General features: G+C 53.9%; 9 protein-coding genes across 9 annotated transcripts; 3 read left to right on the forward strand and 6 right to left on the reverse strand.

Annotated features, from left to right (window-relative positions):
- Positions 1-2225: 2225 nt before the first annotated feature.
- J4E86_010869 (uncharacterized protein) lies at positions 2226-5624 on the reverse strand (the record flags this gene model as incomplete). The annotated part of the gene is made up of 1 exon (XM_051451363.1): positions 2226-5624. The coding sequence occupies one exon, from the start codon at positions 5622-5624 to the stop codon at positions 2226-2228; it is 3399 nt and encodes a 1132-aa protein (XP_051297483.1).
- A 1895-nt stretch (positions 5625-7519) lies between these two features.
- On the reverse strand, positions 7520-9918 carry MET26 (homocysteine methyltransferase Met26; the record flags this gene model as incomplete). Its single annotated transcript, XM_051451364.1, has 3 exons — positions 7520-9487; positions 9538-9639; positions 9688-9918. 3 exons carry the CDS (start codon positions 9916-9918, stop codon positions 7520-7522), a joined length of 2301 nt encoding a protein of 766 aa, XP_051297484.1.
- Positions 9919-10853: 935 nt separating this feature from the next.
- On the forward strand, positions 10854-11809 carry J4E86_010871 (uncharacterized protein; the record flags this gene model as incomplete). The annotated part of the gene is made up of 2 exons (XM_051451365.1): positions 10854-10962; positions 11010-11809. The coding sequence occupies 2 exons, from the start codon at positions 10854-10856 to the stop codon at positions 11807-11809; spliced, it is 909 nt and encodes a 302-aa protein (XP_051297485.1).
- A 1113-nt stretch (positions 11810-12922) lies between these two features.
- Positions 12923-13502, reverse strand: J4E86_010872 (uncharacterized protein; the record flags this gene model as incomplete). Its single annotated transcript, XM_051451366.1, has 5 exons — positions 12923-12931; positions 12997-13070; positions 13122-13155; positions 13223-13242; positions 13316-13502. 5 exons carry the CDS (start codon positions 13500-13502, stop codon positions 12923-12925), a joined length of 324 nt encoding a protein of 107 aa, XP_051297486.1.
- Positions 13503-14455: 953 nt separating this feature from the next.
- On the forward strand, positions 14456-16103 carry J4E86_010873 (uncharacterized protein; the record flags this gene model as incomplete). The annotated part of the gene is made up of 4 exons (XM_051451367.1): positions 14456-14524; positions 14578-15506; positions 15553-15773; positions 15826-16103. 4 exons carry the CDS (start codon positions 14456-14458, stop codon positions 16101-16103), a joined length of 1497 nt encoding a protein of 498 aa, XP_051297487.1.
- Positions 16104-16845: 742 nt separating this feature from the next.
- Positions 16846-17946, reverse strand: J4E86_010874 (uncharacterized protein; the record flags this gene model as incomplete). The annotated part of the gene is made up of 1 exon (XM_051451368.1): positions 16846-17946. One exon carries the CDS (start codon positions 17944-17946, stop codon positions 16846-16848), a length of 1101 nt encoding a protein of 366 aa, XP_051297488.1.
- An 897-nt stretch (positions 17947-18843) lies between these two features.
- Positions 18844-22336, reverse strand: J4E86_010875 (uncharacterized protein; the record flags this gene model as incomplete). The annotated part of the gene is made up of 2 exons (XM_051451369.1): positions 18844-21667; positions 21714-22336. 2 exons carry the CDS (start codon positions 22334-22336, stop codon positions 18844-18846), a joined length of 3447 nt encoding a protein of 1148 aa, XP_051297489.1.
- A 477-nt stretch (positions 22337-22813) lies between these two features.
- On the reverse strand, positions 22814-23734 carry J4E86_010876 (uncharacterized protein; the record flags this gene model as incomplete). Its single annotated transcript, XM_051451370.1, has 1 exon — positions 22814-23734. One exon carries the CDS (start codon positions 23732-23734, stop codon positions 22814-22816), a length of 921 nt encoding a protein of 306 aa, XP_051297490.1.
- Positions 23735-24472: 738 nt separating this feature from the next.
- On the forward strand, positions 24473-27352 carry J4E86_010877 (uncharacterized protein; the record flags this gene model as incomplete). The annotated part of the gene is made up of 7 exons (XM_051451371.1): positions 24473-24497; positions 24553-25329; positions 25386-25774; positions 25825-26288; positions 26428-26492; positions 26557-27309; positions 27330-27352. 7 exons carry the CDS (start codon positions 24473-24475, stop codon positions 27350-27352), a joined length of 2496 nt encoding a protein of 831 aa, XP_051297491.1.
- Between the last annotated feature and the right edge of the window lie 101 nt (positions 27353-27453).

Raw genomic sequence — 27453 nt, forward strand, 5'->3', positions numbered from 1 at the left:
TTCGATGAAACGCGAATGCACGGACAATTGCAAGTGGTTAGTAACGGGTGAATGGAAAATGTAGTAGTGCTGGGAATCTACTGCCCACCGAGACGCTTCAACACACATCAAGGATGCATTGTCGCTTTCATCAATACCAAACTTGCTCTACACGTGGTCGCGATAACGCCGGGTAGAACGTGCGCTTCGCGAGGTAGAGGTGTAGCATACTGGTCGCGTGGGAAAGGGTCACGGCGCGTGAGAGGCGCGAACCGCATGATGACACAGACGCCACTGAGAGCGCTCGCTTCCGTCATCGTATTTTATTGCGCATAAATTCATACGATAAGCCTCAGAAAGACACGTGATGCTCGAATCAACGAGGCTGGTGTTGAAGGCTACGTGGTGTTTTGGAGCTCGACGCGCGATCCAACAAAGTGGAGCCGTGTCCAGATTGGTACTAGCGGGAGCGCCCAGATTTCGCCGCACGCTGTCTGAGCAGCCGGCTTGCGCCTTTCTTCCTAAACACTCTCCTGCGGTTCACATCACCGTGTACGTGATCCCTGCGATGATTTTGCACCTAACATACCAAACTAAAAACCACTATTCCAGCAACCATTGACGTACACCAAATCACCATCATGAACCACGACGGCCCCTCCTTCACCCCCTCCCTTTTCACACTTTCCCTCTCTACTCTTTCTCTCCATCTCGCAAACCACCACGGATGCTCGTTCCTTGTATCAGTCACTGAACTGTTCCAGCTCATCCTATCATCGCCTTTTGTCTCATCCAAATCTCCATCCGTATCATCTCCACTGTTGCTACTATCATCTTCATCATCCGGATGATATCCCGGTTCGTCGTTGCAACACCACGCGTCTATCACACTTCCCGGATGGATCCTAGCATTCCAGTCTCCACTACCAATTTGCATGTCTTCGTTAACGTCCCAAAGCGTGTGGACGATGACACCGTCGACTGCCAAATCGGAGAGTAGGCTGTTGATGGCGGACCAGGTGGAGAAAGTGGCGTAAGGAAGGTATTCGGTGCTTGTGCCGTCGCAGAAACAGAAATTGAGAGTGATTGGTATCGGTGGTGTCGATGGCGAGGGAAGTGACGGATGTCCATCGTTTTGACCAAACAGATCAAGTCCAATGGCGGAGTCGACGCGGCAAGGTATCGTTATGACATCGCCTGTCTTTGGGTCTTCTTGTTTCGATGTATTGCCGACGAGATGCCGTAGTATCCAGTTGGTACTGAGATAATAGCACCAATTGACGTAGAAGCCATAAGTTGATCTGGAGTCTGTCAACAGACCATCGGCGTCCCTTTTGGAGTTGCGAACAAGTCCACTTCCTTGGGTCGGGGGTTCCTCATTACTTCTTTCGTTCGAAATCGCCACTTTGCGCATGATGAGATTGCGCGTTCATCTTCACGTCCAGCCTTCCAGCGGCTCTGTCTTCTCTTCATACATCCTCCCACCCCCGCTACCCAGCTATCCTCTTCCAACGACAAGAGGCTAGTCGAACGACCGCATGTTCTGAACAAAGAGTCTCATTCGCTTTACCCATATCTCCCGACTCATCGAGTACAAGCACTCAAAAATGAATGGGACGGGTACAAGCGCCATGTACCCCACGGCTCCTCATTATCGCTGGAGAAAATCAAAGGTCGAGAAGAACCTTATGATGCTGAAGCGTAGCACCAAATCCACATTTCCCATCGCTTCCTGAACAACCGAACAAAGAGTCGACGTCAACACACTGTCACGGACCGCGCTTGTCATGTTACACCCGATCGAGCCGCTGATCGGGGAAGAAGGGGGAAGGCGGCCGACGACGGCAGCTTCATAGTCTTGAAGTCCTTCATATCCCCAACCAAAGGTTCTTGCACCTATCAACCTGATGCGATGAGAAATGAGACTGATCGAATTCCCTGTTTGATTCGCTTCATTCTGGACAGACCCGTGTGTCACGCGAGCTTTATATGATGGTGATTGTTCGGTAAGAATATGAAGTCATTTCTACATCCTAACTACATCGCTTCGTCTTCGTCTTCGTCTAAAAACGACCGTGGAACACATCAACACTAAATCGTGCTACTATGTGAATACAAACATCGAGGATATCTATCCATCCTAGAACGCCAATCGCTATCCCTAGATCATCAAAAACAGAAATCGTACAACCGAAAAACATCAACCTCCATCATCGTCTTCATAGCCCTTCATGGCCGCCGTCAAGTCATTCCCTCTCCTTCCCCTTCCCATTCCCCAGCGGACTAGGACTCGCACCACTCCCCAACCTCGCACTCCTAATACTCGTCTGCCTTGCCAAACTAGCCTGACTCGCCTTCCCCCTAACCTTCATACTCTTAATAGAATTCGACGGACTGGGTCTAGGACTCATCCTCGGACTACCCCCTCTACTCCCACTCATCTGTTCAAACCTCCCGGCAAGATCCTTCACCCTCGTCGGCGACGTATTCCCATTCCCATTCCCATTATCATCCCCAGCATCCCTTGGAGGAACATCACTCAACATGCTCGCGCCATCGATATCCGCGTTAACGACTCTGAGTTTACTCTTCGGGACGGTGAACATGACTTGCACGACGCGGCGCTCGACTGCGGCTTCGACGTCCCAGTCTGCTTCGCTGGCGGGGGTGCAGGGACGGTCTCTTTCGTCTCCTCTGTCGTGTGAAGGTGGGACACCTAGTTGGTCTGGGGAGATGGGTGTACGCGGGGTAGGCAACCTCTCCTCACTGTTGATAGTGACGAGGAGGTTGCTGCCTCTTTCCCGCCACTCTTGACGTGCGCGTTCACGCTCGAGTATGGCAATGTCTTCGGGTGCGCCCCAGTCATCGCCTGCGGTGCGCCGCCACGCCGGGTCTTGTTCCTCTTCGAGCCAGTCTTGCTTGCCGCGGCGGTTGCGCCAGAAGCTTGCGTCGGAGGCGGCGCGTTGGGGCGTCGAATTTGTAGTCGCGGGAGCAGGCAGGGATTTCCTGTTGATGGAGCGGGGAGAGGGGTCGACGGGGGAGGTCGGATCGTCTCTGTAGGGTTCGTGGTAGATTGGTGCTGTCGTCAGGGAGCGCGTGCGTTCGGCGCTTGAGACAGAGCGTGTTAGTACTCTGCGGACGCTGCCGAGCCAGCTCATCCTGCGCTCCCTGGTTGCAGGACGAGGGGCCGATGATAGGTCTAGTGCGAAGGATGTTGCAGGCGTGGCTGTGGCTGCGCGACTGTTGCTGCGGTCTGAGTCGCGATGAGTCGTTGAACCGGATGAACTGGTGTCGGGCCTGGATCGCTCTGGATTTCCACCAAGAAGTACCTCGCCTTCTGCTTGTAGACGAGAAAACGATGATTGTGCGGTGCGGAATGAGTCGACATCCTGCTCTCCTTGCAGGCTGCTGAAGGACTGCGTTCGCGGGTCTTCTGGTGAGTGTCGGCCAGGCTTGTCATGAGTAGGACTTGTATCAGGCGTTTTGAATGGGTTGGCACGCATGGCTGTGTTCAACATAGGACCCGAACGCATAGATGCACTGCGCCCAACGCCGCCATTAGATGAAGTCCATGACAGCGTACTCCTCTCGCTGAGGTTCGAGCTTGTACGTTCCGAAGTAGACTTGTCAGGCGATAGTCTTCCAGCTGAATTGGTATTAACCTCATAGCTCTGGTGTTGAGGCGACGGGGACGCTGAATGAAGGGTATTTCTGTTACGTCCAGGGGACTCTGTGAATGGATCCAAAACTGGAGCGTTATCAAGTATTGCCGACCCAGATCTTTGTCGTGTCTCCGTCATCTCCTGATGCCTGCCCGGTGTATTATTGTCGTGCGCTAGCTCCTCATCAGGCTCCTCCTCCAACTCATCGATAGGATGTATGCTTCCCGGACCACGAGGCCTGCCCATGGCGTACTGAGGTCTACCGCTCAAGTTGCGTCGCAGTCCACGCGTCGGACTTGGGATCTCGACCAGTAGTCCGGTTCTCTCTACATCGCCCCGGTTGGTGGCCTTCCATCCTTGTCCACCCTGTGTACCGGCTGGGAAGTAGTAAGGCCCGTTCTGATCGGTAACATAGTCCAGAGCATCCGAGTTTCCGCCGCGGCCATCGAAGCTTTGAGGGTAGTCTTCGGCATTGTATCTGTGAGTAGTGTAGGAGATCTCTTGCAATTGCTTTTCACGGAACTCCCTTCGCTTCTTCATACGCCTTGCATACCACATGTAGAGCGCGAACACTCCACATATCGCAGCCAAACCGATACCAACACCGACACCCAAGCCAGCCTTTTGTCCAGTCGTAGACAACAGGCCGCTACTGGCAGACTCTGACGGAGAGTCTTTGACCGGGGGAGTATAATCCGAGATCCAGCTATTCGAGGTGACGTTAAGGAAGTAGGTCTGCGTGTTTGCTGCTGGCGCGGCATCTCTTCGCTGTGTGCCGGATGATGAAATCGAATAGCCTCCGGTAATCATCAGTACACCTCCTGGGAGCATGGCGGCTCCATGGCCATAGAGACCACCGTCGTTCGGCAGCCCGGTACCATTAGTAGATGGAACTACCCACTCCCAGTCACCAGCACCGCCATAACCATCTGCGACGCTCAGTATGGCGAACTGGGGGTCTGCCGGTGTATTGATGTCGCCCACCCAACCTCCGACTACAATGATCTGCTGGCCATCCGGACTCAGCACAGCGATATGACCGGAACGAGGATCGATCGAGGTGACGTCTGCTCGGATAGCTAGGTCTGTACGGGTGGTGTCAGGTTGCTCGACGCCGATGAAGGTCCAGCCCTGTTCCGGAAGGGAGAAGAGCGCAATCTGCGACATGTTGATAAAGGCAGCACTGGTGTGGCCTCCGATGAGGACGAAGTTTTGCTGTTGTATCTGCGTTCCGTCGCTTCGGTCGGAGGAGGTTGGCGAAAGACCTGTGATGGTGAATCCGGCTTCGGGTATAGGCGGTCCACGGCTGGAGGAGACATCGATGTCGTAGTTGAGTGGCTTGCTCGTATCCTCCGATGGTTGTACGGTGACCATGAAGTTGGAGTAGTTGGCCGCAGATTGCCAGTCGCTCGCAGTCTTGTTCTGATCAGGGCACATGCCACCAAAGAAGTATGCGCCGGTATTCGCAGCCTTTCCTCCGACGATGGACGAGAAGGTCATGCCACCGCTGAGATAGTTCGCACCCATGATGGACGTATGTGAACTGTCGACCACCGAAACATCCTGCTTGCTCCAACTGCCCTTGACGACATTCTCTGAGGTATCCGGTACGAAACTCCACAACTCCCCACCACCCGCACCCAGTGTGCAGTCGCCCGTGTATACAGTCAGATTGCCGTCGTGGTCGAGCACCGGGGTGAAAGCGCGCGGGGCATTGTCGTCGAGGAAGGGCAACGTTGCGTACAGTGTGTTGTAGGGCAGATTCGACGCTTTGACCTGGGACGATAGATCGATGGTGCTCAGGGCGAATTGCGTGGACGATTGCGACGACGGGCGGAAGACGTAGAGGGTATCATTGTTCTGGAGGAGGCGTGTAGGGTTGTATGGCATCTGGGCGGCGACGGCAGACAGCAGTAGCGAAGTCGACAGTAATGGTAGCCATTGCATCCGAAGTTCGATAGGCAGCCTTAGTGAGGTTGACATAGTGGTGGGATGATGCGCGAGGACCTTCACCTCGAATGCTGGAGATGACGTCCCATGAACCACGACTCTGAGGATTCGGGACAGCGTAACACAGACTCTGGAAAGCGACAGTACAGGTGGAGATGAAGATGCGCAGACGCAAACCAGACAGTGGGCTTAGATCTGCGGGCCATGCACGGGACGGTCTAGAGTCGAGATGGCTGGCGTTCGGGGTTCGTTGCAGGGGCCGCACGGTTTGTTTACGCGACCGCGTAACCTTGGAACAGGATCTTCTACCTTGCAACGTCAGACTAGAAGAACTGTATCGCCCCATGCAACACAGCGGTACACTCATACAGACAACCACACTGCACATGAACACACGTACACACACACATACACATAGATAGATGAAATCTCCACCACCTCCCCTCCTCCTCCCCACTCCACCCATCTCAGATCTGCGGTTCATGCACGAGACCGTCAAGCGTCGAGGTGGCTGGTCTGTCAACAGAGGCCCAGCCCGCAACGCCCTCGACCCAGCCGCAGAGGACTCGACTAAAGTTGCGTAACATACTATTCTAGCGTGTATATCTCGGTGAGAAGCGTCCATCGGTCCAATCATTGTTTGATATTGTGATCGGGGGCTGGCCCGGATCGCGTCTGGGCCTGATTTGCCCTGATTTTCCCACGCCAAGCTGGTTAGTAAACAGGGTCGTTCGGGGCAACGGCTTTTCGTGGCGCCACCAATCCTTGCCTGTGAGCGTATAGCCATCGCCAACGTCGGGCTTGACAGACGGAAAAGTTTCTCAATACATACGCAGGCACAGAGAAAGATCAGTAGGAAGCGATAGGAGACCTCCACCACCACCCCTCCACCTCCCCTCCGCCTCCCCCGACGGCTTTTGGTGGCGTGCGCGCATCATAGCATGTGAAGATATAGCCCACCCATCGCCGTCGGACTTGGAATGCTTCAAAAAGTAATTGTTCCATCTTCTGTCGTCGGAGAAACAATCACCATCCTGACAGCATTGCGCGACATACCGCATGACCCGCTAGTGTTGCGATGGAAGAGAGGAGGTTGGTAGAAGGCCGGCGGTATGACAGCACCGTCAGCACGAGCGCAGCGCAGCCCCCACCTTCCAAGGTTGCGCCTACCGCTTCCACGCATAAAAGTCGATGACACTATTGACCTTCCACTTTTGTTTCAGATACACGACACATCAGCTGAGATCCATCGAACAATTCGGGCCTTTGGTGGTCGAGAGAACTTTGGAAGCTGGTGGAGACGCGCAGCAGTGGCTGTTATATGCTAACTTATAACTTGCACGGCCTATATCCGCACGTTATATGCGTCCTGGTTCTATTCTCCTGCTATAGCAGTGCAATGACCTATATAATAATTTATAGATAGGACTACTAAATACAACATTGCCGTCGTGCTCATCCGTGCGTACCATAGACGGACGCGTCAACATACCACCACTATTACCATTGATCACGACGATGGATCATCACACACATGGAAACCAGTTTGTAGAGCGACACTGACACATTTTCATTCAGCTCATCCAAGATCAAGATGAGATCGTCTACTCTACATCGACAGAGCTCTTGCTCCGTCACACGCTATCTCATTTCCCTGCGACAATCGTCGCACACATAGTCCCCAGCAAAAATCAAAACGCCAAAGCCAGCCCATTCGCTGCTTGTGATGAACGCCGATGTTGAGATGCGTCCATACACACCTCTTCTTCAATCCTTTTTGCACCGCCAAACGACCCATGATGCAGGTTGAACTTTTGGGTATCATAACTAGTCATTACACACATTACAAAGCGGCATGTTGATATGCTGCTTGAACTGACCCCGTTGATGAAACGAGGTCAAAGAGGATATGCCAAATGGCAAAGAGCCTAAGAAGAGTACTTCTCGCGGTAGAACTTGGCTGCGTTGACAAGGTTGACAAGCGCTGCCTTAGTCTCCTTCCACTGGCGGGTCTTGAGACCACAGTCGGGGTTGACCCAGAGCTGCTCAGGCTTGAGGTAGGTGAGCATCTCAGCGAGACGGTCCTTGATCTCCTGCTCGGAGGGGATACGAGGGGAGTGGATGTCGTAGACACCGGGGCCAATGTGGCGGGGGTAAGCCTTGTCCTCAAAGACCTTGAGGAGCTTGGCGTCGCTCTTGCTGTTCTCGATGGAGAGGACATCAGCATCGAGCGCGGCAATGGCGTGGAAGAAGTCCTGGAACTCGGAGTAGCAGAAGTGGGAGTGGATCTGGGTAGAGTCCTGGACACCAGCGCAGGCGAGCTTGAAGGAGTCGACAGCCCATGAGAGGTACTTCTCGCGCTCAGTGCCGGCACGGAGAGGAAGACCCTCACGGAGAGCGGGCTCGTCGACCTGGATGACGTAGATGCCAGCAGACTCAAGGTCAACAACCTCGTCGCGGAGGGCGAGAGCAAGTTGCTGAGCCTGGACAGACTGGTGGACATCGTCACGGGGGAAGGACCACCGGAGGCAGGTGATGGGTCCAGTAAGCATACCCTTCATGGGCTTCTTGGAGATGGAGGCGGCGTACTTGGACTCCTTGACGGTCATGGGAGCAGGGCGCGAGATGTCACCGACGATGATCGGGGGACGGACGCAGCGGGATCCGTAAGACTGGACCCAACCCTTGGTGGTGAAGGCATAACCGTCAAGGCGCTCACCGAAGTACTGCACCATGTCGTTACGCTCGGGCTCGCCGTGGACGTAGACGTCAAGGCCAAGCTCGTCCTGGATCTTGACAACCTCCTCGATCTCCTTCTCGATGAACTTCTCGTACTCCTCGGGTGTGATCTCACCCTTGGTGAACTTGTTACGCGAGATACGGATCTCCTTGGTCTGGGGGAAGGATCCGATGGTGGTGGTAGGGAACATGGGAAGGTTGAGGTGCTTCTTCTGCTGAGCGTAACGCTCGGGGAAGCCAGACTTGCGCTCGTGCTGCTCAGGGGTGACGCTGGCCTGGCGGTCCTTGACAGCCTTGTTGTTGGTGCGCTCAGATGAGGCACGAGCCTGCATCGACTTGGCGTTGGCCTCAAGAGCCTCACGGACGGATGCTGGGCCATCGTTGACAGCCTTGGCGATGACAACGACCTCGGAGACCTTCTGGCAAGCGAAGGAGAACCAGTCCTTGACCTCCTCGGGCAGCTTCTTCTCGCTGTCGAGAGAGTGGGGAGTGTGGAGAAGGGAGCTGGAGGTGGCAACGAGGACACGGTCCTTGCCGAGCTTCTGGACAGCAGTCTCAACAATCTCGATGGCGTTCTTGAAGTTGGTCTTCCAGATGTTGCGACCGTCGACGACACCGACGGACAGAACCTGGTTGGAGCCAAGCTTGCCGATGACGCTCTCGAGCTGCTCAGGGTTCCTGACAAGGTCGATGTGGATACCAGCAACACCCTGGAGGCTGGGGAAGACCTCGAAGTTGTGGACGATGTCACCGAAGTAGGTGGCGAGGACAAGCTTGGGCAGACCGCTGCCGACGAGCTTCTCGTATGCGGGCTTGAAGGCATCCTTGACCTTCTGGGGGAGGTCGTAGACGAGGACAGGCTCGTCAATCTGGACGTACTCGGCACCAGCCTCCTTCAGCTTCTGGAGGAGCTCGACGTATACCGGCAGCAGCTTCTCGAGAAGGGTGATGGGGTCGACGGACTGGCCACGGTCGGCCTTGCCGAGAGCGAGGAAGGAGACAGGTCCGATGAGGACGGGGCGGGTGGTGATGCCAGCCTCCTTGGCCTCGAGGAACTCAGCGACGGGCTTGGGGTTCTCGGCGAGGGTGAAGGTCTGGTTGTCTTGGAGGGTGGGCTTGACGTAGTGGTAGTTTGAGTCGAACCACTTGACCATCTCCTGTAGTGGGGTTAGATGGTGTTGGTAACTCCCGAACTTTCGGGACTTACCAGCGAGGGGACGTCGACACCGTCCTTCTGGTGGCCACGGCCCATGGCGAAGTACTCATCGAGCTTGTGCAGCGAGTGCTTGGAGTAGCGCTCTGGGATAGCCTAGTCCTGTTAGTCGACTGCAGCGGGTATTAGATGACGTGTGCTTACGTTGAAGAGCTGGATGTGGTCGAGGAGGTGGTCGTAGAAAGCGAAGTCGTTGCTGGGAATGACATCGACGCCGGCGTCCTTCTGGATCTTCCAGTGCTCCAACCGCAGACGCTTGCCCTCCTTGATCAGGTCGTCGCGCGAGAGCTTGTCCGCCCAGTAGGCCTCGTTGGCCTTCTTGAGCTCACGGTCCGCACCCATGCGGGGGAAACCGAGTACTGAAGAGTGTACCATTGTGATGTGATTGTCCGATGCGGACAACTGTGATAATTGGGGGGATGGGTAGGATGTGGTAGAGGGGAGGGGGAAGAGGGTGAGGAGGAAGGTGGGATGTAGGAGGAAGAGTGGTAGCGGATGGTGTGCTTTATGTTTTTTGCTGGCGTATGCAGCAACGTCGCGGGGTTGGCGCCTACGTGGCTCCGATTCGACGGTGCACTCACCGCCCTCAACTTTATTCTGCAACGGCGAGAACAATCCGCCGTTCGTCAGGGCTTCCCTCAATCTACGCAGTGTGGAGCGATTATCTTGGACTATCCTGCTGCTTTAGCGCTCCCATGCCCACAGCTATCGCGCACTAGCTCTGCTAATGCTAACTTTTCCCCAAAGCGACATCGGCGGAGGGGCGCTCGGAGCCTTGGCGGTGACGAGCTTGCGCAACTTCAAGCGTGTCCGGTGAGAATTCGGATGTTTCCACAGCACAGGGACGAGGCACCCTGTAAAGATTCACGCAGGAACGATCCCTTCTCGACTGGGTGTTGGGTATTGGCCATGGCTAACACGTCGTCCATGACAGCATGAATCAGCTCCGCGCCAGCTCTTAGCGGGTTCTGCATCTCAACAGGCATCTTCTGGGTTAGCTCAGACCCTGAAGATCATCGACATCGGGACAATGCCATCAACTCGTCTCGAGCAGAACACCAAGGCGGCATGCGAGTCAGGTGTCGTCGGTGGTTTGTACTGCAGCTCTTCTCACGATGGTCGGTAAATGTCCGAGCGAAGGGTTCACGACGAGGCGGCGGAACCACCGAGTACTTGCCTTATTTAGCTGTCTCCACAACCCCGCATCGTGTATAAAACCCCGCCATCAACAAGCCAAGTAGACGATAACAAGCGCAACAACCCCCCGAGCCAGTGAAATACACACGGATAATATTCACACGCATATCACAATGGCTTCAAGACCGACTCACACCCGAACCGCCTCCACAAACCTGGCCGGCGGCTCAGGCCAGCGCGTGTTGGAAGGAAGGAATGCCATCATCACAGGAGCATCGAGGGGTATTCAAACCACATACCCAAACTACATCCAATTCTAACACCCCCAGGCATCGGCGTAGAAATCGCCCGCAACCTCGCCAGCAAAGGCTGCAACGTTGTCATAAACTACACCTCCGACTCCTCGTCCAAGACCGCCGAAGACCTCGCCTCAGAACTCTCCGCCGAATACGGCATAAAAGCCATCAGCGTACAAGCGAGCATGGGCTCAGAAAACGGCCCCACCCACCTCGTCGAAGTAACCAAGAACAACTTCCAGCACCCCAAGACGGGCAAGTTCCAACTCGACATCATCATCAACAACGCGGGCGTCGCTGGAAACAACTACGTCGAAAACGTGGATTGTGAGGACTTTGCGAGGCAGTTCAATATCAATGTGCGGGGGCCGCTGCTGCTGGTCAAGGCTGCGACACAGTACTTGCCGAATGACCGGTCTGGACGTATCGTCAACCTCAGCTCTGTGAGTTCGAGCCTGGGATACAAAGGCCAGTCTATCTACGGTGGTACAAAGGCAGCGTTGGAGAGCATGACGAGGACGTGGTCAAGGGAGTTGGCGGAGCGCTGCACGGTTAATGCGATTAACCCCGGTCCTGTTGCTACGGATATGTACTGGAGTAACGACGACGCGTTTATTGCGCAGAACAAGCCGTTTATCGAGAATACGCCTCTTGCGGCGCCAAGGAAGGGGATTGATCCGGAGAGGATTTATGAGGCGAGCCAGGGTGCGGGCGGAAGGCCGGGTTATAGTGAGGAGATTGGGGGTGTGGTGGGGATGTTGTGTTTGCCTGAGGCGGGGTGGACTACTGGGAGTGTCATTTGCGCGAATGGTGGTATGAAGTTCAGCTTTTAGATGCTGACAGCAATAGCAACTACACAAATATCATGTTAAGAGAATATTCTTTACTTGATGTAATACCTACATCACCGCACATGTGTAACGCTCTGCCGTACCTCTCCCTCCCCACCCTCCCAAACCTCGCTCTCAATAACCACACTCGACGTTTTCCTAATCCCCCTTTCTCCATCTTCTCTCACAACAATCCCCCGCTCGGAATCTCTATCGGCCCTCCAACCTGCCCCCATTCTCTCCTCGCTTCCCACACTGACCCTGTCATTATCCACACATTCGTACCCATTCGTCTTTGCAATCCGCGAACCAATCGTCTTGAGTTCGGATTCGTGCTGCGAGTCATCTGCATCATGTCCTCCTGCACTACGACTTTGTTTGGTACCGCGACTTCGATTTCGACTACTGCGTAGAGTAGATTCGCCGATGAGGTGGGGAGCCACGTGTCGAAAGAAGAGGCGCATGGTGGGGAGGCAGCCGGTTATTATTACGAGGTTGGCTTCTATGAGACTGGTAGCACGGGTGGATTAGCAGCGTAGACCTGATGAGATGCAATGAAGCCTGCTTTGGTGATTGTGTAATGAGGCGTGGGACGGAGTGGAACTTACATCCAGATACCCGGCATAACGATCGCCCAAGTTTGGTCGACGGTCTGTAGCATGGGGAAGAGGAGGGCGAGGCGGACGCCGCTTGTTATACACGTTCTGTCGCTCCCGTTAACTTTCTTTCTCCCGTTCATTGATCCATACTCGTCAACTCACAGCGAGCCCACCCCAAAGATACAAATCAACCCCAACTTCTGCGCTCTTGGCATCTGCAACCTAACAACCATCGGCACCGGCAGAACCAGCAACAAGATATCCGTCGCCATATTCAACACCGCCGTCGCCATATAAAGCGGTGTCCTATCAATGCAACTTCCTTCGGTAATGGTAACATCCCAGTTCCGTCGAAACGGCGTACAAGCGAAGATGAGCGGGAAGACAAGGGCGATATTGTAGCCGACCACGAGGAACATGCTTGCGTAGACACATGACTTGAACCACCGGAGGTGTGATAGGCGGAGGTAGAAGAAGAGGAGGGAGAGTTTGGCGCTGGCGAGGAAGGGGCAGTAAATTATACTTGCTACACTGATCAACTGTTGAGTGGTTAGTCGGGATTGTTGGGAGGTGTTGATGAATGGTGCTTACGTTCATGGTAGAATTGACGCGGTGCCCGATTAGCTCCCAGATGTGGACGCCGAGTGTGCCGCGGCCGTATTGGACTGTTGAGTTGTTAGATCAGCGATGGTGGAGACTGGCCTCGGTAGACGTACAGAGGATGGGGACTTGTATTGCGATGGAAAAGCACTGTAGGTTCGATTGTTAGCACGATTTGTCGAACATGCCATCTTTTTCAAGCTGCGATGCAACGCACCCAGGCTATGAGCAGCGCTACTGTAGTTACTGTTAGACACCAAGCGTACTGATTTCGGCCTTTGTCGATCTCGGCCAGAACTGAAGAGCTTACTATCATCTGGTGTAAAGTTCTTTGCTAGTCTCGTCTTCGTGTAGACGCGTATAGCCATGAAGATGGCGGCGATGATCATGCCCAGGGTGCCAATCCAGAAGTTGGCAGCCTCGCCCGTTCTCTGGGGGTTATCGACATCGACAATGTAGCCAGGCGGAGCCGGAAAGATTGGCTTGTTCATGTCCATGATGCGAATATGTGGAGAAAGAGCGCGTCCCTGCTAATGTGCGAAGCTGATGTGTCTATATCCCAGTTCGGATTCTCGTCCCCATCGTCTGGGTCATCGCAATCCGTCATTTCTTGCTCTGGTCAACCGACATACTCAACATGTAACCATGTTCTATGACACATGAAATCCTGCTGTTGACTGTGATGGTCAGTGATAGCGCACAGGCGATGTCACTGTACACGCCGCATCGCTTAGGCAGTGAGGCTCACACATGCAGCAAGAGATTGGCCTAGAGTACTGCACCCCCTACCAAGAACTTGGTCAGTATACCTGTGCCACTCCACTGCATCAGAATCATGACTGTGCATGGCAATAACGGCTCAGATGTCTTCCTGTCTGGCGGAGGTTTGGGGTGAGCATAAGCATGCCAAGGATGTGGCGTTCATAGAAGTGGCCATCCTTTAGGCGTCGCATACATCAGTGTGGTCGACCGAGGTCTCCGAAGCGTCTGTTGATGGCCGTTAGAGCGACCGTGCCTCGTTCCCAGCTGCCCGCGGTCCGCTCCTCAGGGTCGCGGATGATCCTCAAATTAAATTCTTGAGCCGAGCCGTGTGTAAAGTGATCTCGAACCTATGGAGAAGCATACGTTCATAGACCCCTGTAAGCCACCGTTTAGCGAACAAATCGACAGCATTGCCGCTTCGCTGCCGACGGGTGTATTGCCTTCGCGGCACAGGTCGAACGCCACATTGAGTCCAGTCCTAGACACAATTTTGGCATCCTTCGAGCATCCAGCTTCATCTCATATGTCGAGTCATTGCTGAGCAGGAATTGCGCATCCTTGCTGAGGTTAATCCCTCAACCTGTTGAGAGATACGAGCGAGTAGAAAAGCGTGCCACAGCCTGCGTCAAGGTTTCGATCATCGAGTATTCCTTGTGTTATCTCCCCATCTATTGGACTTATCAGCACCATGACTCGCTTGTCCCTTACCTTACTTGCGGCAGCGGCTGTCGTCCCATTCGCACATGCTGACTATTGCGTGAGGCTACTCCCTAGTTCCCTTCTACTCGAAACATCTGCTAACATCTACAGTGCTCCGCTCTTGCACTCACATCCCTAAAGAGTCGGCTACTCTACCCTGGTCAAGATGCGTATGAGACGCGGGAAGATTCCTACTTCGATGTGAAGCAGCAGGCTACCACACCCAACTGCATTGTCCAGCCCAAGACCGCCAAAGAAGTCGCCCTCGCTGTTAAGACTCTCACAGTCGCGTCTCGGTTGAAGTCATGCAAGTTTGCGATTCGTAGTGGTGGACACACTCCGTACGTTGGAGCCTCAAACATTGAAGATGGCGTAACACTCGACCTGCACTATCTCAGCACCGTTGAGTATGATGCTAAGAAGGCCCTGGTCAAGGTCGGTCCTGCGGCGACATGGAACGACGTGTACGACACTCTGGAACCACTGAAGGCGATGACGAGTGGTGGGCGTTCGTCCACAGTCGGCGTCGGTGGTCTTACGCTCGGCGGTGGAATCTCATACTTCTCGCCGGGGCGGGGTCTGGTCTGCGACAACGTCATCGAGTTCGAGGTTGTCCTCGCTGACGGTCGTATTGTGACCGCGTCCAAGACTTCGCACCCAGATCTCTTTGCTGTCCTCAAAGGCGGCAACAACAACTTCGGTATCGTCACTAGCTTCAAATTCGGCACCTTCGACTACGCCGGCATGTGGGGTGGTCTTGTCATCTACCCAGAGTCGACCATTCAAGACCACTTCAAGGCTCTCATCAATTTCTCCAACAACATTGACAAGGAACCGAAGGGCTCAGCTATCGTCATGCCGGTGTATCAGAGCTCGGCGGGCGCCGATTTGATCCTGAACGCGTACGACTATGCTGAGCCAGTATCGAGACCCGCAGCCTATGACGAGTTTTTGGCGATTCCTGGCAACATCTCGGACTCCACAGGTATCAGGAACATGTCATCACTGGCAGCGGAACTCGCGGGCGCCACTACACACAGGTAAGCTAGCCGCCATTGCTCTTGAAAGATGCTGATCAAAACCCAGCGTATACTTTGGCACACTGACTTTCGCGAACGATCTTCGCGTCATGACCAAAGCCCATGAGATCTACATGGATGTGCTGTCCAACCTGAAGGCCAAGGCTACAGGTGACTGGCAGATCTATGTGCTCTACCAGCCCCTTCCACCTTCGTACTGGAGGCAGAGCGCGTCCAAGGGCGGCAATATGCTGGGCTTGGAGCGCTTTGGTGAACAGGTGCTGTGTTGTAAGTTCACCATGAAGTTCTGTGAAGACTAGACGCTAATAAGTATCGATAGTATACCAACCCTACATCTCTTGGCAAGGCGCTGAGCAAGACGCGCTCTTCCAAGCCGCAGGCGCCGATCTCGTTAACGGTATCCGCGAGTATGCTGAGAGTATCGGTGCCGACAATCCATACCTATACTTGAACTACGCGGACAACACGCAAGATCCCCTCGCAAGCTATGGATCCGCTTCTGTGAAGAAGATGAAGGCTGCGGCGAAGAAGTATGATCCTTCTGGTGTTTTCCAGAAGCTTGTGCCGGGTGGCTTCAAGATCTCCAATGTTCAGTAGATGATGAATGCCTTTCCATAGAACGAATCGATAGCAATGAATGTGTCGGTGTGATAACAACATGACTACATCGTTTCGGGAAGTGCGACTTCCGTTGTGAGCGCGTGCATACCGCTTTGGGATGATGTTCCCGGTTGTCAACGCCGCTGTTGGGCTGAAGTCCAAGCAAAAGACTGTTGCGAAATCTGATCGCGGGATGCAAAGAACATGAGAAAAGTGGAGATGAGAAAATTGGAGAAGACGCGTTGTCGACGCGTGGCGTCATCATGAAGGCTGCGAGTGCAGGAAAGCAGGGTGGCAGGCCAAAGCCGGATTTCGCTTGGCGGGCCCACTTGGTCGCGCTAGCCATATCTAACGATGCGCTCCAAGCCAGCACGCGCTTCACGGTGAAGACGCGTCCACTGATGCACTTCGAGTACTATACGAGGTATAAGTGTGCATACCAAACATAAGCTTGAGTCCAGAACGATAGGAACGTCATTGATACTTCTAGAGGCCCGCACCAGGGTGCGTCGAGGCACATACTACGGTATCTACAACCATCATCAAAACAACTCACACCTAATCACCCCAGCCTGGAGACTGTCAGTTCTCGGCTATGAGGGCAGACTCTTCTGTAGAGACTACAAAAAGAATGTAGCCGCAACCTCGCCCTTACAAAATACACCACCTGCCCGAAGGACCAAACCGCAGTGTGAGTCAAGGGCGCACTCTATTCATTCTGAACCAAACCCCCATCCCATCAATAGTACGCCCTCTCAGCCGCCCTAACCATATCCACATCCCCCCTCTCCCTCCCCTCATACGTCCACCCCCTCTCCCTCACCATCCTCCTCTCACACTCCTGCCACAATCTCTCTTGTTCCTCATCCCTCTTATTCCATCCCGGCTTCCTAAACACCGGCTTCTCCCATGGGTCATCTGCGGCCCGTTTAATCCATCCTTTCGCCTCTTTCCAAACCATCAATTCGCGCCATTCGCCGATGTGGTAGTAGTCTGAGAGTGGGGGCAGGTGCGGGAAGAGGCGGTGCCATGCTGCGCGGGGTCCTTCGTTGGGTGGTGGCGTGGTTGGTGTGAGGGGTGGGGTGGGGACGGTGGGTGGGGATGAGGAGGAGGCGGAAGCGCGGAGGGCGAGGCTGCGGGCGGCGGTTTCTAGCGCGAGGGCGGAGGAGGATAGTGGTGCGTTTTGGCTTCCACGTGAACGTGGAGCCATAGCGGCAGCGTTGCGGGAAGCGGGTCTAGATGTCGAAGCCGAAGCCGCATGTCCACGTGACCGCGAAGCTCCGCTCGTCTTCTCTCGCGAAATCTCTTCGTTTTGAGAGGCTTTCAGTGTCTTTGTCCGCTTTCGGCGGCCTCTTTCTTCTACTTGCTCTTCTGCCTCCTGCTCTTGCGCCTCGGCTTCACTTGGCTCAATGTCGTGATGTAAGACAAGAGAAACGCGTTTGCGCTTCGGACTTTCCGCCTTGGGATCTTGAACGTCTTGTACGCCTGGTACATCAACCTTGCCTCCAACCTTGCCTCCAACCTTAGTCTCATTCCAAATTCTCGTCGGGATGATCAATTTAGGTGATTTCTTCTCCTTTGCTGCAACCTCTACTTCCATTTTCACTTCCACTTCCACTTCTGGTGGTGGTGAAGAAACAGCCTCTTCCTGCACCTCCTCTTCCATCTCCATCTCCATCTCCACATCTCCATCCTCCTCATATGCACTCTCTGTCTCTTCCCCTTGATCAACCTCTCCATTCATCCTTCTACCCATCTCGCGATGAGGCCACAGATTCCTCAACAGGTTGTCGTTCATGGCCTGGACTGTGGGGGTTGTGGCTAGGGGATGGAAAGACATGGTGTGTAGGAGTCTCGCGTATGTTTTGGAAATCGGCTACTGAACCGCGAGTGTGATGTGTGAGCCTGAGTGTGGTGTTCAAGCGCGTTTGTAGTAGTGGTGGGTGTATGTAGTGGGCAACCGTATGTGTTACCTGCTCGTATGTAGTAGTTGAGCCGGTATGTAGTCGGTTGAGTGTGTGATGACGGCGTGAATTTACATGAGTTGACCGTATATAGTCAACTGAGTGTGTTATGGCGGCTTGACTGTGAGTTGGTTGATCGTATGTATCAGTCGGGTAGGTGCGTAATATTTGAGAGTTGGTGGTGGTCGAGCGAGCGTGTGTAGTCGGCTTAGTGCTTTAGTCAGTGTGCGATGGGTAGCTATCTGAGAATAGATAAACAGCGGGATATATCCAGGCTTATAAACAGAAACAGTGTGAGAATTTCCAGCGGCCTTGACTGAATGCAATGACTGTATCCAGAGTTCGCACTTCCCAGTAGAAAAACGCGCAGTGGGCTCGGACAAGTACCCCGAAAGCCCACCGCAAATATTTCCCATGTCAAACGTGGGAACAAATCACTAGCCCAAGGTCCTCGCCGCACGAGCCACTGTGTTGTTGTGAATTGACAGATGTTTTGGATATCGAGGCATTGCCACTGGCTGCAGAAGTGGAAGTGGGTCGCAGCTCTGATACACGCGATTGAATACCTTGGGTTGAGCATATATGCGACCAATGGAAATTCGAGCATTGCACAACCAGCCTCGAGGGCGATGACAACACAACGAGAAATGAACCAAGTATGACGGGTAAATGCTACGGACTGACCTATGCTGACAATAACGATACATTCGTCGCACTGGCGGACTCGAGGAGCAAATATTAGACATTACGACGTGACGCGAATTTGACCCACCTTACTGAGCCGCCACACTTTCCCGCGCTTTTCCACTGTCCATCCTGCTGAAGGACAAGATTCTTTCATGCTCCGTAGCCTCCTGCTGTTTGAACTTGGAAATCAGATCCATGATGCTTCGTCTAACGCTGACCAAGCTCCGCTCCTCGAAAGCGCTGTCATCTTGACCCAGCGAGCCGAAGCTCCTGGCGCGGCTCCCATTGCTCATCTGACTCATCTGACTAGCGTTGCGCGTGTGTTTGCGCAGATGAGTAGGCAAAGTGCGCGAGTGCACGGACACCTGCCGGCTATCGAATGAGTGCCGATTCGGACGACCAAAGTCCTCGAGAACTTGGTTCGTGTCCATACTCAGACGCGGGTATGCATCGACGCAATTTTCGTAGTAGGTAGACCAGACACGTGCTCGATCGTTTGCGTGCTGCGCATCAGCTGCGCCATCGCCGAATGACATCTCGTTGAGATTGGGCGCAGAAGAATTGCGCCGTGGACGGAGTGTTGCCATGGAATCCTCCGCTCGTAAGTTGCTCCTGGATTTAGTCGTCTTCTTCAAGGTTTCCTGCCTCAGCACAGACTGCTCATCACCTGGGATGTACGTGTCAACGTCTCTGTGAGCCTCACCCGCCCATACATCAGGCAGGAGCTCGAGCTCAGGGTGCTCAAGAATGCCGCCAGATGCGATGGAACTGCGGTGTCCTCTACCATGCCTGCGGAACTCTGTGCTCTGACTCCTGAACATTTTGGTGTAGTTCTTCATGAGAGTCTTGCCGAAAGTCATCGAGTTGCTCTTCGCTACGCGACCACTGCCAACCTTCTTCTTTTTCTTCTTCTCCCCAGGCAGCAGTGGTGTGGACGGTCTTCTCGCTGTGGGTTCGATCAGGTCCTCGTCATCCGTTGCTGAAGCAAACTTGATCGCTGCCTCAAGCGCGAAGTCGCGAGGCTGCACGTTATCAGCCTTCCCTGCAGAGGCGGTACGGTCATGGCGCGTGTGCGAAGGATAACGACCCCAGGCCCCGACGACATCCGTGCTGTCGCCCTGCCGCTCAAATGCATTTGCCACTTCTTGTCCAACGCTAACATCATCACGCCCTATCATAGCACTGCGACGAGACACCATCTTGAACAGCCCCTCGGAGCGCTCTTCACCAGGTGTTTCGGCGTGGGGACTTAATGTCGATACCCGCGTGCTAGAACCATCGTCAGCTCGGCTAGCTGGATCTAGGCCTTCGACACTGATGCGTCTAACGGAAACGCTGCCGCTGCGCTCGCGGAAAGGGCTTGCATGAACAGCAAGGTCCCTGTTCTTGGGAAGATAGAGAGATGCTTTCTCGTCTTGATGCGCTTGCAAAGCGCGATCCCATACATGATTGGCGCCTTTGTTCCTTCCGAGTGCATCTTGTTCAGCCTGCATGCTTATCAATGACCGTGACTGACGACGTCCATGATTGACAGGGAGCTCCAGCGTATCAGATGGACCATCCACCGCGGCAAGTGCGACGGCCGAGGAGGCAGAAGCTTCAGGCTGGAGATTCGCTTCACTCTGGCTGCGCAGACTCAGACGCTTCGGGTTCAAGAACTTGATGATAGATGCCGACTGTGTCATCTTCTTCTTGGGTGGAGATGGGCTGAACTCTTCTCGAAATTTAGAGGTCTTGGTATCAGCAACACTGTTCTTGCGTGCTAGCGGTGCGGGCGGTGCAAGAAGCGAAGGCTCGACCGGATGGCCAGTGACTGTTACGAGGTTGGTAAGACCATGTCTTTTAGCTGGTCTTGGTGTGTCTTCGTTGTCTGTAGGAAAGGAGGCAGAACGTCGAGGCCGTCGTATGTCGGCAGAAGAAATGCTGACCGGGCGATTCTCAGTATCAGTGCGCGGTAGAGTGGTCGCCGATCCTCCAAAACTGTCGGGTGGGCTTTGAGGCCGACTTGAGTAGATGGAAGATGCAACATCAGGTCGGGTGTCAAGATCGTTCGGCAATACCTTACCCCATCTACTCGGAACTTTTGCGCTGGCAAAGCCTGAGCTCGATGTTTGCCGGTCATGGCGGGCTAGTTGCATACTTTGTGGGTAAGTTCGGCTCTGGTCTGAGACAGTGCGTTCACGGAATGCGCGAGGCGGAGTTGGAAGCTCTGGTGCATCGGCAAGTTGGTCCCATGAGAGAAGAGACCCGGAACGTAGATGATGTGAGATGCGCATGCTGTAAAGATGGACAGACCGACGTGGGTTGTCATCATCGTCATTGTCCTCGCTGTTGTGTGCCTGTCCTCGTACTTTACGCGGTGAATCTCCACGGAGAGTGCCTCTGATGGATGTAGACGGCCTTGGGGTTGCAGTGGAAGTGGGCTGTTGAACGCGGATCTCAATGAGGCGAGCAGAAGAAGAAGCAGCCGGTCCAAAGGCTTGGTGCGACGATGCGGAAGCGGAGCTACTTCGTTTTTGGTGTCGCTTATGGTCGTCGTTGTTAAAGGTGGTAACAGATGCTTGTGGGCTGATATGGCGCGGAGGCACTGGAAACTGCGAAAGACGGAGACTCTTATGCATTATCTCTGACCATGGTATCCCCGCAGAGTCGTGATCGGTAAGACTCGGTAGTCGTAGTGGTGAGAGGGGGGATGGCTTCGGGAGGCCCATAGATGTAGCCGAATGCGAGCGTCTGACTCTGTTGTCCTTTGCACCAGGTGTATCTGATCGTAGATTGGGCGTGCTGAACACTTGACTGAAGCGGTGGGAGAAAGGACCGGCCTGTGGCTTGTTGATACTGTAGGGAGGAAGGTCATCGTTGAGGTCGCCGCTGGTGCGGCCGTTTCTCGTGGAGTCCGGTGTTGTTTTGCTGGTGACTGTTAGTATGGTGCGATAACGAGCTCGCAATATCTCACCTTCCGGTAGTGGTCGTCCAGTCGATGCTGTGGATGCTTGGCCGCTTGATTGGTGACTTCTTGCCAATGTTGTTTGCGATTTCGTCAAGTGCCTCAGCATCTGAATCATAACCGCCCTCATCAGGCTTCTTGTCGCTGAGGAGATCCTTGCGCAGGTCATCTTTGGTAATCTGAAGCTGCTGATTCGTTCCGTCTTTCAGCTGCTTGACGACAGTGCCGGCAGCTGGAGTGATGTTCCTTGGCCTCGGCTGCAAATGTGGTGATGAAATGGTCGGAGCTTTCTTAGGAAGCTCCTTCGAAAACTTGCGTCTGATCAGTGAACGCATACTCGTCATCTTGTGTAGACTGCGGATGCTATGCATCGAAGGACGGCTGAAGCGTGCACGAAGCGTCCGCATTGGCATAGCTCGGTCTTCGTTGGAGTCGCGAGCATTGTGGAAGATCTCATGCAGCTCATGGAGGTCTTCCGAACGGGCACTCGTGAAGCGTGAACTGGGCGAGCTAGCATCCTTGGATAGAAGTGGCCTGTTCACTGGTGTAGGCTGACTGATGCGGGCGTTGGGTAGCTCGGGCGAATCTGAACGATCGTCCTGCTCGGCCGTACAGCACAGTTTGGTCGCCATGATGGCGAGGTGGTGAAGGAAGGGTGAGTGGGTGGCTGCACATGGAAAGTTGCTAGTTTGTTGATGGCTGCGTCAGTGCACGTGGAGTGCTTGCCCAAGGTCAAAAGTCGGGAAAGAGAGATGGAAACAAGACAACCTTTGGATGCCAACAAGAGCTTGTGCAAGTACCAACGGTTGCAGAAGACATGGTAACGCATGAGAACGCGAATCTGAAGACGAGGAGTAGACACAATGGCGTGAGATGCTGAATGGGAGAGGCAGTCGCGGCTGCATCTATGCTGTGGCCTCATTTGGTGTGGAATGCGCGTGTCATATGCCGTTCATGACGACTTCCCAATTCAGTGGCTATCCAAACATACAACACAAGTCTGACGCAGCCGAAGTGGCGTTTGGTCGCGATATGCATGCCCTCTGGTGTTGCGTCTGAGAGACTCGAATATGCATCACTGTTGCACATGGCATGCACGTGGTTGTATTTCAGCCCATCATCTTTTTGCCGCTAGCATCCTCGCTGTATAGGCCCTGGTCTTTGATCCAAGCGGTGACGCCTTCAGTACACAACTTGCCCACTGTGTCCCAATCACCCGCGTTGGCTGCGTTTCTCACTCTGGTAGAGCTTATACCAACGCCTTCCTCGGCTTGCACCATATCGATGTTGTTGCCCCAGGCAGGGTCAAAGCCAGCCTTCTCCTGGTTGCCATCTTTCAGGTTCTGCAGATATTTCTCCTGCTCCTCCGTTGTACCGAATTCATTGGACGACTCGTCGCTCGGGTCCGTCGGTCGCTGGGTCACGCGCAGCTTGTGGCCAGCATCGAAGAAGGGCTTGAGGGCCGAAAGCGGTGGGTCGTACGTGGGGTAGTATTTGGGGTTGCAAAAGCGGATCAAGGTGTCGTAGCCGACGAGGTGGATGTGGATGGGTCGCGACGCGTAGAATGGTGGTGTGGTCTCGGCTATGGCAACCGACTTGTCACTGTAGTATGGTTCTTTGGTTAGGCCAATGTCTATCGACACGTTGGAGACGTCATCATTCATCGAAGGTGACGCGCTCTTCAAGCTCCGCGACAAATCCTCGGCAAACACGGTCATGAGGGCGATGCGCTGTACGAAGCTTGCCGGACTCGGTGCCTTGTCTGCATTGTGGGTGCTGAACAGCAGTAACAGCCGGTACGGGCTCTTCTCTAGGGGCGTCGACTGCTTCAGGGCCGATGTCGCGAGGGTAAGGTGGGCAATTGACGGCGGGTTGAAGGAAGAGTCGAGGATGTATAGTGTCTTGGGCTGTGTTGGCGTGTCGTTGATTGTCCGTACGACGCGGAACTTGGCGGGAGACGAAGTAAATGAATGCAGCGCTGATTCGAGATCAGGTAACAAACTCCTTACTGACGCGATTCGCGATGCCATGTCAGCCATTGTGGTTGCGAAGCTTTACCGATGCGCTGAGCTCAAAGCGCGCGGGGAGCTCTTCTCGCGTCCGGCACGTCATGGCTCTCACCCCTGCCCTCTCACAACTCCAACACCACAACCTCCTGCATCTCCAATAACGCCACATCCGCGCTATCTTTCCAGCACTTCACATCCAGTCCCCACGATCATCTTCGATAAAGGCTCTGCCAGACGTGCAAAATGTCACGTTACAGTGTTGCTTCGATAACACCCTCACAAGAGTGGCAATCCCCTCGGAAAGCGTCCGAATGGATCTCGCGCCACCTTCCCATTGGCTCTTCACGATGGTCTGAGCTGGCGGGGAACCTGGAAGCCCTGCGCATCCGTGACAATGGCGAAAATGCGACTTCCAGGTGTTTGCATCTGCATCTGCATCAACCCCAGGCAGAAAATATCCATCGCGCTGACTTTGTTGTGGTGGAACGCGGTGCATGGGCTCTGCGACTCATCCACCGATATCTCTCCAGTAGTTTCTGCATAGCTTGTCAAACCGCCAGGTCCTCATCTCTCTAGCCCAATACATTGTTCCATCAGGCTAGATCAGGTATCAACCCATAATCGATTGGTGGCTATTTCCATCTGTCACACCATGGCTTCATTCTTTTCGTCGAATTACAGGTAATACAAGAAGGACACAGGTTGGTCGACCGCCTAATTAGACCCTCCTCAATTGATATATCCAGAATACATCGCGGGATGGCTAGCAGCAACCGCCGAAAAAGTGGGCTACCAGCGCAGTAGCTGTCTAGCTCCTCCACAGTCAACTCCGCAGCCAGCTAAACGACTCAAGGGCAAGGCGAGGAAAGAAGCCCAAAAAGCTGCTGCTGCCTCCGCGAATACCCCTGCGGATACCTATCGCATCAATGTTGGAGAGTTTGTGCCCATGGCAGAAGCCATTGCGAAGAAAGTCCCCAAGGTCGAGGTCCCTGGAGCGCTCAGCAAACTGTTCGATCGTGCCATCCAGGCTCGAGAAAAGGCGGCAACTTTGTTCAAACAATCGCATAGCGACACGGTCCTAGACGAGAGCAATCAGACCCATGCTCACTTCGTCGAAATTCTTAGAAATGCTGCTGATATCCTTCAGCCGCTGGTTAAAGAGTCTGTGCCTCGTGCTCAAAGGAAGGAGCCAAGTCAAAAGTCCGACGTTGACACCCTGCGAGAGATGAAGAATACTTTCTCCAGTCTCTCGGTGGACCCTGAAAATGCTGCTGAAGAGGCTGAGCCTGAGGATGAGCTTGGGGAGGAGCCTGCCTCCAGACCAGATGACTCGATGGAATCGCTACCTCCTGTGAACCCTGTTGAAATCCAGCAAGACGAGTCGGAAATCGAATCCGAGTTCTTCTTCGCTATCCAGTCGTTCATTACCAACATACATGAGCTCCGCGACATTGTTCAAGAAGTCTGGTTTTCATACAAGGACGGCAAAATCGACTTGGTGAACGCTTCTGTCATCGCGAACACAGCTATCGACTTGGTGCGGCACGCTGAGTCTGAATTTGATCTAACGCTTGTACGCCCAAAGATGTACCCTCAGAAGAATTTTCCCGTATGGGGTAAGTCATCGACTGAACGTCTCGCCATTTAGCTCACAGCCATTAATACTTCGCAGTACTACCAGCTCTTTTGTTGATCAGTCAGCATCCGGACATCATCGGCCCATCCGATTTTATGGACTTCCTGTTTCCCAGTGGCCTTATGATGCCTGGCTCTCATGCGTGCTCACAAGTTTACTGGTGTATGTGGCCAGTTTATGCCGGCCTAAAATACTACCTGGAGGCGATTAGGATTTCGAAGAAGCCTAAAACGGATATTCCCATCGTTGCGAAATCTGCTTTTAATCCAGTCGGTGGCGTCCACAAAGATACCTACCGCACGCTTGAACTGGCCCGGATGTTCCGACACACTACTTCGCGCCATGACGAGACAATAGCCATGGACGAAGTCTCTCGCGGTATGGCGCATATGTTCAAACATCGCCAGATCCCTATTTGGACTACTGTAAGTACTTGTCAAGAAACAAAGCGCATACCATACTGATATACGGGTAGTTCGGAATACAAATACTGCTCGACATACAAGACATTCTAACTAAAGACCATCTGCACGATCCGTTCGATGAGCTGACTGTGCGCGTAGATCGGGAGGTGGCCATGAAAGAGGCGCTGGAGCGTAGCTGGATACAACGCTTCCCGTCTATTGGACATGCAGCAGATGTTCGAAAGGACATGGCCACGGACCTTACCTATACCAAAGCAGTCGCGGATGATCCATGCGAAACCCTGAAGCCCAATCCGATTCGATGTGGACTCTTGATGTACGACGCTTATCTGCAACTCAACACCTCAGGTTATCAGCTAGAACGCGCGTTGGGTCAGATTTGCATGATGACACACTTATACGTTGCCACCAAGCTATTGCATCCTGATTGCCCTGTATGGCCGGATATGGAGTACCTCATCCACCAGCAAGACGAAACGAGGCTTTTCTTCGGTGGTGCCCCCCCAGACTCTCGGTGAGTCTCTTCGCAAGGTCTATTTAATGGTAGGGCGGACTGCCTCTGATGCAGCCCGTGAGCCACGAGGAAAGAAGACCTCAAAAACGCTGAAGGATATGCGGAAGCTAAGAGACGGCCGTTGGTTACAAGAACCCAGTATCCTGGCTCCGATCTTCCTGGAGCGAAGTTTTGGATGGGCGACTACCGACGCAGCTGTTGACGGTACGTACACACTTAACGTGAGCATCTTGTCAGAAAGACACTGACGTTCGATACACAAACACAGATAAAGTCAGACAACTCAACAACACCCTTCGATCGGAAACAGAGCTGGTCCGCCTAGCCAAAAAATTCAACAGAGAGCGCGACAATGTATGGTGGACACTAGCAAGCCGTCGCTGGCGCCCATACATCGAAGAGCACTCCGCGAACGATAACGGCCCCACCGCCCTCCTCCGCGACCTTATTCCCTGGCTTGAAGGCGATGCCATGGACCTCTACTTCAGCTGGCAAGCTCTGCAAGACCAATGCGCAAAAGTTTGGCACCACCTCGTACGCTCCCTCTCCACAGAGCCCTCCTGGGACAACAAGTGGAGCCAAGATCCACGGATGGGTATTTATATCCTGGAAGACGCCGCCGCTGACGAGGAGCACTGGGGCTGCATAGCAAAAGACGACAAAGCCTTTGCATCTCCTTTGCGAAAAGCACACGACGCGATCCAAAAGGTCATCTTCGAAGTCCAGGAAGAACCCCAAACCGCCCTCGGTATCTTCGACAGAGACCCAAGAACATCTGCTGATATCGCAACTCGCGGCGGCGACGTCTGCCTCGCACGCCTTGCAAAAGAAAACAAAGACTTCACCCTCTCCGTCGGAAGCGGAGCCCACTACGATCCCCTCGACCTCTACAAAAACTGGCCCCCGGAAAAATTCATATACTCGCACGTCGCCCAATGCATTCTCAACTTCGGCCGTGAAACGAGGGAAGCAGACGAGAAGAAGGCGGCGGAAAGCACGCGTGTGTACGATGCTGAAGATGGTAAGTATTATCGGATTCAGGATCACACTTTGGTATCGGATGACGAGGACGATGATCCTTGTGCTGATTGTCCAAGGTGTAAGAGGAGGAAGTTTTTGGGGCATCGGTACCCGAATTATGCGGGGCATCATGGGGAGGTGGATC

The sequence above is a fragment of the Alternaria arbusti genome, assembly GCF_024043155.1.
Source record: "Alternaria arbusti strain BMP 1465 chromosome Unknown scaffold_26, whole genome shotgun sequence".
Classification (NCBI taxonomy): Eukaryota; Fungi; Ascomycota; class Dothideomycetes; order Pleosporales; family Pleosporaceae; genus Alternaria; species Alternaria arbusti.